At 36.3% G+C, this 9457-nt stretch overlaps 3 protein-coding genes across 3 annotated transcripts; 1 reads left to right on the forward strand and 2 right to left on the reverse strand.

Annotated features, from left to right (window-relative positions):
- Positions 1 to 41: 41 nt before the first annotated feature.
- LOC111786024 (transmembrane protein 208 homolog) lies at positions 42 to 1761 on the reverse strand. The gene is made up of 2 exons (XM_023666376.1): positions 1510 to 1761; positions 42 to 535 (listed from the first exon to the last, which is right to left on the reverse strand). Exons 1-2 carry the CDS (start codon positions 1591 to 1593, stop codon positions 275 to 277), a joined length of 345 nt encoding a protein of 114 aa, XP_023522144.1. The 5' UTR covers positions 1594 to 1761; the 3' UTR covers positions 42 to 274.
- A 1358-nt stretch (positions 1762 to 3119) lies between these two features.
- LOC111786023 (tetratricopeptide repeat protein 1-like) lies at positions 3120 to 6673 on the reverse strand. The gene is made up of 5 exons (XM_023666375.1): positions 6307 to 6673; positions 5390 to 5569; positions 4125 to 4251; positions 3879 to 3992; positions 3120 to 3519 (listed from the first exon to the last, which is right to left on the reverse strand). The coding sequence occupies exons 1-5, from the start codon at positions 6559 to 6561 to the stop codon at positions 3404 to 3406; spliced, it is 792 nt and encodes a 263-aa protein (XP_023522143.1). The 5' UTR covers positions 6562 to 6673; the 3' UTR covers positions 3120 to 3403.
- A 928-nt stretch (positions 6674 to 7601) lies between these two features.
- Positions 7602 to 9251, forward strand: LOC111786025 (HD domain-containing protein 2-like). Its single transcript, XM_023666377.1, has 5 exons — positions 7602 to 7773; positions 8221 to 8345; positions 8476 to 8513; positions 8883 to 8990; positions 9109 to 9251. Exons 1-5 carry the CDS (start codon positions 7639 to 7641, stop codon positions 9234 to 9236), a joined length of 534 nt encoding a protein of 177 aa, XP_023522145.1. The 5' UTR covers positions 7602 to 7638; the 3' UTR covers positions 9237 to 9251.
- Positions 9252 to 9457: the final 206 nt, after the last annotated feature.

Consider the following 9457-nt stretch of genomic DNA (forward strand, 5'->3'; position numbering starts at 1 on the left):
ATACTGAATTTTGGGATGACAACCAGAAAAAATAGCTTCATGTTATCCTCGGTGAATCAATGAATCCGATTATCAAATCACTAATCACTTCCATTTCAAGCATTTAATACTGAATTTTGGGATGACAACCAGAAAAACATAGCTTCATCTTCCAAAAGAAATTTGATCCACAGTGAACAATATCATACCAAGTCTTAGCAAGTTTCAGAGCTACGGTTCATTTAAACTTGGGTTACAGAACAATTAGGTCTGTATTCAACAATTATACTCTATATCAAGAAGACAAAAACATGCATGAAACTGACATGTAATGACATACATTAAGAAGACAGAGGACATACCCACAAATTCCACCAGTCCTCATATCAAACCCACCATCTAGAAGTTCACCGTCATCACCATATGTTGGGTCTGCCATTTTGGCAAGTTGGTTGTAAGGAATAAAATAAGCTGCGGATGTGACAATCAGACCAACCCAGTGTTTCCAAGTGAAACTTGAATGAAAAATCAGCATTCGAACCAAGATATAGATAACCTGCACAAACAAGTTACACACAGTAAACAGCATAACACTGAAGTCATACCAGTTCCACTAAGCCACACGGGCGCTCCTACGCTTTACGAATCATGGTTACGGTAAAAATAAATGATATGATGAAGCATCGGGATATGCTCAGAAGGGTGCTTATTCCTTTGACAACTCTTAGGATCAAAATTAGTAATCCAGAACAAGAATTTACCATACTAAACAAACTCTGAACTTAGTGCATGAAACATAAAAAATCTAAACTAATTCTCCATCCTTCAACTTTTGGTCATCTCATATTGCTCTGAAGAAATCACAAAAGATCTTCCTCGACATTACATTCATAAGTTTCTCGTGCACATTTGTTGATACCTGTCAGACTTTAATTTACAATAGTCTGATTTGGAGAACATACATTTGGGGATTTTTGCCCAAGAGAAAAAAATAAACATATAAAAACTATGATCATTTTTTTTGTTTCCAACAGAATCAAAGTATTAGAAATTGATATGTTAAATTAAAACTTTGAGCAGATGGACATAGGACGTAACAGTTTGTTGTTTGTTTATGAAACATGCACCACATCCTACAATTATTTCCTGCTCGGAATTCCAAGTCAATTTAAGAAAACGAAACATAAGGTGCGAAGAACAAACAAAAATCGATCGATTTTGATTATTTCGAGAAGGAGCTCCAGAAAATTTTATAACAAGAATATTCAATTATCAACATTACGACACAGTCAATTGTTGCTTCGCTATGAAAAACAACATCATTTGACTTCCAGCCGGAATTCCAAGTCAAATCTCTAAAAGAAAAACACATGATCCAAAGGAAAAATCGATTGATTTTGACTACTTCAGGTTAAAACTCCAGAAATCTTCGAACAAGTAAAGTCAAGCATGAACATGAATACTAAATCACTAAGGACGGATGTAAGAATGAAGAAAATTGAAGAGAAACTATCGAATAGAAGTGCGTACGTTACAGGCTATGATGAGACGACGGAGATTCGCCATATGACGAGCGTTCTCTTCCTTGCGCTTCTTTGCTCCTTGGTTTGCCATCTATGCAGCTCGATTTGGAAATTGTTCGGTGAAATTGCAGCAAAATCTTGCTCAGTTATGGCTGGGAATCTGAATGATCCGAAGAGGAGGAAAGAACAATGAGGCCTCTGATTTCGGCTTCGCGTGTAAACCGGGGGTGGTCGAATCCTAATCTGCTATTAAGAAAAAAAATGAAATAAAATTTTTAAGAAATTATTTTTTAAAAAAAAAACCTTCAAATTATATTATAAATAATAATAATAATCCTAACTTACTTTCGTTCAAATTAGATCTTTTATAAAAATAAAAATAAAAATAAAATAATGTTTGGTTAAAAAATACTCCTTAAACTTTCTAAAATTACATTAGTACCCTTACCTTTTAAATAAAAAAAAGATTCGTCTCCGTTCATTGTTTCCATCTATATCCTAATACTTTCCTATTAAGGTAATATAGGTTATATAGCAATAAAAAATAATAATAATAATAATAGTCGAGTTATCCGTTGACTTTTTATGACCTAAATATTTTAACAATGTTCGAGGTTAGAAATTGAGTTTGTGTTAATGTGCATTTTGGGTTTAATATATAAAAAAAATTGACACGTTAAAATTTGAGTCATAATTTTGAGGACAATTCTGTAGCAATGAATTGTTGATTTTTATTTTTATTTTTTAGTTTAGATTAGGGTATTTGTCATGATTAGGTAAAAAAAAGTCTATCATTGTAGATGATATTCCTTTTTAGGTCGTTGTTTTAAAAAATAATCATATTAGTTAGCTTTTACCGTTGTGAAATGAAATATTTTGTGATGAATTTAATCGGTTTAGGTTTAGAAAAGTAGAGATGTCCATTTTATTTATAGAGATGTCCGAAAGGGAAGACGGGTTTTGTGATGAATTTAATCGGTTTAGGTTTAGAAAAGTAGAGATGTCCATTTTATTTATAGAGATGTCCAAAAGGGAAGACGGGAAATTAAGGAGGGATTGGAAAACATTTTTCGGGACAGTAGTATATTCCCTATTCCTGTTCTTGCCCAATTCCCGCATAAACAAGCCAGGACAGTATTATATTCTCTATCTCCATCCTTGCCCAATTCCCGCATAAACAAGCCAGGACAGTATTATTATATTCTCTATCTCCATCCTTGCCCAATTCCCGCATAAACGAACCGAGACAATCTATCACCGTCCTAGCCCAATTCCCGCATAAACGAGCTGAAACAGTATTGTATTCTCTATCCTCGTCGTTGCCCCATTCCCTCGGCCGCTTAAATGTATTTTCTGTCTATATTAAAAAAAATGTTATTGGGAAGAAAGTCAATTTTGTCCCAATTTAACAAGATGAATCAATTTTTACCCAACACTTTGATGGAATGTGTACATAGAAATTAATCTCTTAAACTTACAAGTGCTGTAATTTTAAAAATTTTATTCCATTTCTGCTAATTCATCTTATATTTTAAACAAATAGAGAGGTAAAATCTCTAAGAATTCATTAATGTCAATTAAGTCAAGATTTGCACTAATTAAACTTAGTTAATGCACTTCACTGAAACTCACAAATCACCCTTGAACTAAACAAATCAGCAAAGTCTACAATCATAAGGTACAACCAACAAATAAAGCAGCATGCAGGGGAAACACAGCAGCAATTTGCCATCTGAAAGATCAAGTAAACTATACCCCCAAATTTTAACACTACCATCAATTATATTCATTAAATCCTGGAATGAACAACGCCCGGTACAAACGGGTATCGATTTTTATTCTTTTTCCGTATACTATTCTCTTACCATCGTCGTCGTAAATACAAATCGGGTAAAGCCAAGCTATTGTTGGAATGAAATCGAATAGGAACCAGTATTTGGGTCTTTGACAGCCTTGAAGTTGTCCACGCTCATGCCAAAACGACCCAACAAAGAATTGCCCATGTCTTTTAACTTTCCTGCTCAAACAGAAGCATTGCAAATTCATGAATAGGGTCAAAAAATATCGACTTGGAAGACGAAGTAATTGTTCGAACGACATCCAATGTGTATTCACTCGTCTAGATGCACAAAATGCAGTAATTACGAGTTTAAAGTTTGTTTAACATAAAGATTATATATGTAAAAAAGTTAGAATGAAAAAACTCGATTGGCTCTGCCATGGTTCTTTGTTAGCGCGTAGCAACATCCATCGAGAAATAACGACTACTTCGCATGCATGTGACTAATCTTTGAACGGTAGGGAAGCAGATTCTAAAACAAAGAATAATGAAATACGATACTGAAAAGACTTTTAAAACAGTATAATGCTGCGTACCAATCATCTCTTCTTTCATCTTTTCTCGTTTTTGTTCGGCTAATGGTTCAAGGCGACGGATGGCCTTCTTAGCTTGGTCATTTGACGAGTCCAATTCCAATATCTTTTTCATATCTGTAAATAGATAAGATATATGTTGGAAGGAAGATTACTACAACAGTTCCAGAACAAAATGGAAAGCTCTAAAGAAAACAACTGCAGGCAAGATTGACCATTTTAAGGTAACATAAGCAAAGCAAAGTTTACCATGAATGGCCTCCTCAAAGTGTTCAAGCTTCTCGTGAGCCTCTCCTCTTCTAGACAAAGCTTTGACATATGCAGGATTGATTTCAATTGCCTTTGAGCATGCTTTGATCGTCTCATCATATTTTTCCTTAAAACAAATTATGTTCAAGATAATCACTACGTGATACAAACATACATTATCCTGCTGATGAGAAGAAAAAATGCATGTGGAATTAAAGCAAAACCTCACAAGAAAGGTCTAGATTCAATCCATCTTAATTGAAAAATGGAAGCAATCAGACCAAAATAATGTTTAGCGAACAAATTAAGTTCACAAGACAGCCAAAATTCAGATGCATGCACTAAGAAGTTAAAATATACATGCATAATATTAATATTTAGTGACAAAGGAGAAATTTGAGGCATGTGAACAGAACAAATACATCCTCAAGGCCTTGGCTTTTTGAAGGATCATAATTTTCATGCGATAGCCCTCCCGACTTCAGTTTATTTATGTATTTATTTTTAATGGGTTCAACTTAGATATCGAAATCATTAATGCCGAGCGTAGACGAGGCTTCTACTTGAAATTGGGCAAAAGTATTCCAAAAGACCTCCCCAAGTCAAAAAATCACAGAGTAATTATAAAATATTTGTCCATCATCCCCCAAGAAGAAGCAGCTAACAGTATCCTAGAAATAATAGTAGCTTATATCTATCCCGATTAAGAGTTTTCAACTCCTTTCTAGCCCGAAGACTAGGCATTAATCGGCAAAGTCCAGAGATCCTACACAACGAGTTTGAAAGAATGACCACATGATATCAGAAAAAATGAATCTTTCACATGGAGAGGTGATTTCAAATTTGTACTTTCAGGTCATTCAAAAGCTTCTGTTTCCAATTTAAAAGAGGGAGGAGGAGAGAAAGCAACAGCACATCCCCCAAATTATTCAAGGTCTTCACAAAATTGCACATGTTCCTATATTTATGAATGGAAATTTCAATAAATCACCATCTTTCTGGGTTGGTGATTATTGAAGCCACTCATAATAGCCTCAAGATTAACAAAAACTGAAATTGGGACTAACAACAGCATCCGTGTAGAAATTAAGCATGCTAACGTAAGATCGCATAGATCATTAAAATTGGACGTGTAACCCTCTAGTGACATTCGTGAAGACATAAAAAATATGAATATGGCTGTAATGCATAAAAAAAAATGGAGAAAAATATATAAACAAGATAACACAAGGCAGTCTTTTTCATTTCAGATCGAGAAAACATACTAGTTTCAGAAAACACACGCCACGGTTTGCATGGCATATGGACCGTAACTCCACTGCAGAGGGCATGTCCGGAGCAATGTTCAAAGCACGATCATACTCCATTATTGCTTCCTCATATTTCCCTTCTCCAAACAGTTTATTGCCCGCCAACTTTGCATTATTTGCTTCAGCCAAGGCTTTCTGCCAGATATGTAATAGAAAGATTCAGATCCACACGACTCAAGAAAAAATGAACCAAGAAAATTTTAAGCTTGCATGAAGGACGAACATATCATGTCAATAACAAAATTTTAATAGCTTAGATATCCATTTACCAATTACTTATTTCTAGATAAAAGAGACCTGTTTCTCATAATTAGAGGAAAATAATCAACGAGAGCTGTATAAGAATCATGTCGGTAGGTCATGTCATCCCAACCAACAAGGAAAATCAAGATCCTAAACAAATCACAAGCTGTCCAACAGTTCCCTTGGCTCCATCAAAATATCCACAACTTAAAATTCCCTACAATCCGAAATTCTTTGAGAACGGGTTTTTCTTCTCGCACACGAAAACACAAATCAACTGTCCGTGATATCAAGATCAAAGCGATATGAAGACAATTCATTTGCATACATTCATCAATACTCATTCAAACATTTCAATGTGGAACCAAAATCGTCAGCAGAGTAAATGATCCAATCGTCGAACATCATTACGGTCCAGGTTAAGAGCTGTAGAAAACTTCAAACAAAATTGAAATTGGAGAAGGGGAAAAACAACACATGAACTACTTTAAAGTTAAAATGGATACCAGAGAAATTGAATCATTAATGCTATTGCCGATAATGCTGATCGCAGAAAGCAAAAGAAACCAATCGCCAAGCAAAAAAAAGAAAACAAACAGCACTAAACAGAGCTCAAAGGAGGGAAAGACCTCTTTAATCTCATCTTCACTGAGCGCGGCAATTTGTTCCTCGTGTTCTGGATGTTGTTCAGGATGCTGTTGATTCTCATCACCACTATCACCAAGCTCCCCATCGCTGGCAGTCTCGTAGCCATCGGAAGGTTCTTTGCTCGCACTAGATGTTGACGGAACACCGCTTGAATCCATCGTTTTTTGGGTTGATGCAGAGGCCTTCGGAGGACTGGGAACTTCGTCCTCGGATTCCTCCATTTCTATCCGAACCATTTTCACCCACGAATCAACAAAATTCTAAGATTTTGGAACGATTTGGTTCTCAGATTCTGGGTTTTAGGGAGAGAAGACGAGACTCTGCGTTTATAAATTTGTTGCAAGAAACGAAGACAATTTCATTCCAGAAGCCTCTTTATAGATTCTTTTTGGACTTTGGGCCTTTCAGTGTTCTTCATAATATTGGGCTGAGTTAGGCCCAATTTTACTTTTTCTGGGCCGTGTTCTTTAATAGTATATTGGGCTGAGTTAGGCCCAATTTACTGTCTACTCTACAAGGATGGGAAATGCACCCGTTACCACCGAGCTACTCTATGGCACAATGAGAGCGAGCGTTACAAGACGAGTGTCTCGGACGACTTCCTTTGAAATGAATTTTTTAAAGACAGTGTTGACATTGCGCCCCACCCCATTTGTCGAAGGTTGGTTGTGCACTCGCTATTTGGTATAGAGTCCATAAATGATACGACACGGACATGAGATGGTCCAATACCTCGATAGAAATCGGATAGATGGATATTCGGGAGATCCCGATGAGATGAACAATACATGGGACCGTTTTCGATGAACATGTCTGAGTAAGCTACGATGATCGATGATATCCTAGGACTTGAGATGGTATCATGACATGAAGATCATGTGATTGGGAATCTAGATGACATAATTGAGACTCGCGTGCACAAGAGAGACCATGGGCATAGTAGAGACAAGGTCAAGTCGGGATGACTTGACTTAGTATAGAGTCAAGTCAAACAGAGTCACAAACGATTGAACATGTATGCACGGGCGCACGTATGTAGCCGAACCAGCTTGAATTCTACACGAGCTGTGTTCTGTTGGTGAAGACAAACCTCACGTAAGGTTCAACAAATCCACAAAGACGGATAGAAAATGTATATGGGACTTGGATTTCCGTTAAAGCTTGTAATGAGTGTGTCAAAATCATGACGCCGCACGGTTGAAAATGTATGATCTCACTCCTTGTTGCACTCGGGACAAACCAACCAACCAAATTAACTATTTTAAATTTCTTTTAAACTCGAGAGCTTAACTCTCTTGTGCTCTCCTTCGTTTATGGCAACTGAAGAAGCTCCTTCCTCCTCGACGCCCGTCGACGGCGGCGCTGCTCTTAACCCTCCTCCTTCCTCCGACATAGCAGCTTCAGCTTCTTCGGCTATTGATTTTCTCACCCTCTGTCAGCGCCTCAAGGTAACCTTAAATGCTGCCATTCAAACAATGCATTTTCTAGTTTCAAGTTGTTTGATGGGTGGTTTCCTCGCTAGAAATGTGAGGGAAAGGGATACAAAAATGGAACCAGAGTTTCAAGTTGTTTGATGGATTTAAAGCATTAACCAATTTATCTATGGTTTCTTTGCTCTGTGTTTGGATGAATATCTAGGGCGAGTATTGTCGATTTTTCTGTATTTCTCGAGTAATGGATGAAATATCTAGGGCGAGTATTGTCGATTTTTCTGTATTTCTCGAGTAATGGATGATGTTCATTCCCATTTTCCTGTTTAAAGGTTGGGGTCTGTATTTCTCCTATTCATTTATAGCTTGATTGTCAATAAACTAAACGGAAATCTGGTTTATGTTATTTATTTTCCAGTTTTCAAGTGTTGTTTGATCATGCCATTTTATTTCAATCTGAATTAGACTACGAAAAGAACTGGCTGGGTTCGTAGAAGAGTCAAGGATCCCGAATCCATAGCAGATCATATGTACCGAATGGGAGTAATGGCGCTCATTAGTTCGGATATTCCGGGCATCGATAGAGACAAGTTTGTTATTCCTAACATTTTATGATCAGCTCTTATGATTATGTTTCACTCTTCATCATTGTCATTGTTTTCGGCCCCTTGTACTGTTGTGTGGAAGGTGTTTTGATGCTATATTTATGTATATCTTCAGGTGTATAAAAATGGCAATTGTACATGACATTGCAGAAGGTGAGTTATAATTTCTTGTCCTTCCTTTATTGTTTTATGTTTCAATGTCATTTGGACTTAATTAGCCTTACAAGAGACAGCGATAACATCTTTTGTCTAATGTTGGATTAGAACGATATCAATATTGCCTAGATATTTGTCTGAAACAAACTTCATGTTCTTGGGATTAATTTTTCTTTGAACTCCAATTTTATTTCTTCTAGTTTGATAATTTCTCCAAAAGTGTAACATTGAAAGGCGAGATAAATATATAGCCTTGAAAAGGATTAGAAGTCAATCTATGTAGGCATCCAACCATATTCATCTTGAATTGTTGGGAGTGCTGCTATTAAATAAAAAATTTCAATGACTTGCATATCATTTGAACAGCAATTGTTGGTGACATTACCCCATTTGATGGGGTTTCAAAGTTGGAAAAGAGTAGACGAGAACAAGAAGCATTAGACCACATGTGCAAAGTGCTTGGTGGTTCAAGAGGTATGCCATTCAGTCATTTATTTTGAGATTCTAGGGGTCAGGATACATTTTTCCTGCATGCATCATGGTTTGTCTGTCAACACCTTTTTTCTTATAAAAATATGTGTGAAAATTGCAGCCAAGGAAATAGGTGAATTGTGGATGGAGTATGAAAATAACAGTTCACCAGAAGCTAAAATTGTGAAGGATCTTGATAAGGTCAGCTACGTAAGCTTAGAAAGTTACGAAAGTAAGCTCGATGCTTAATACTTGCTATGTTTTTTCTCTTCTTGACACCAATGATGTTTTTTTTTTCTGTTGTTCTTTCAAACAAGCATCTTGCACATATGCTATATGCGTTCGACACAATAATTATATCATTTATAATCAAAATTATNGTTTCAAAGTTGGAAAAGAGTAGACGAGAACAAGAAGCATTAGACCACATGTGCAAAGTGCTTGGTGGTTCAAGAGGTATGCCATTCAGT

Source organism: Cucurbita pepo, unplaced genomic scaffold (assembly GCF_002806865.2).
Source record: "Cucurbita pepo subsp. pepo cultivar mu-cu-16 unplaced genomic scaffold, ASM280686v2 Cp4.1_scaffold000937, whole genome shotgun sequence".
Taxonomy (NCBI): domain Eukaryota; kingdom Viridiplantae; phylum Streptophyta; class Magnoliopsida; order Cucurbitales; family Cucurbitaceae; genus Cucurbita; species Cucurbita pepo.

Bases quoted from the DNA above. Each gene is read 5' to 3' on its own strand.
- LOC111786024 (XM_023666376.1), bottom strand. From the start codon at position 1,593: ATGGCAAACCAAGGAGCAAAGAAGCGCAAGGAAGAGAACGCTCGTCAT. The intron at 536-1,509 runs GTACGCACTTCT...TTGTTTGTGCAG, and splicing joins GTCTCATCATAGCCTGTAAC to GTTATCTATATCTTGGTTCG.
- LOC111786023 (XM_023666375.1), bottom strand. From the start codon at position 6,561: ATGGTTCGGATAGAAATGGAGGAATCCGAGGACGAAGTTCCCAGTCCT. The intron at 5,570-6,306 runs GTCTTTCCCTCC...CATATCTGGCAG, and splicing joins GTGAAGATGAGATTAAAGAG to AAAGCCTTGGCTGAAGCAAA. The intron at 3,993-4,124 runs GTAAACTTTGCT...ATCTATTTACAG, and splicing joins CTTTGAGGAGGCCATTCATG to ATATGAAAAAGATATTGGAA.
- LOC111786025 (XM_023666377.1), top strand. From the start codon at position 7,639: ATGGCAACTGAAGAAGCTCCTTCCTCCTCGACGCCCGTCGACGGCGGC. The intron at 7,774-8,220 runs GTAACCTTAAAT...AATCTGAATTAG, and splicing joins CCCTCTGTCAGCGCCTCAAG to ACTACGAAAAGAACTGGCTG. The intron at 8,991-9,108 runs GTATGCCATTCA...TGAAAATTGCAG, and splicing joins AGTGCTTGGTGGTTCAAGAG to CCAAGGAAATAGGTGAATTG.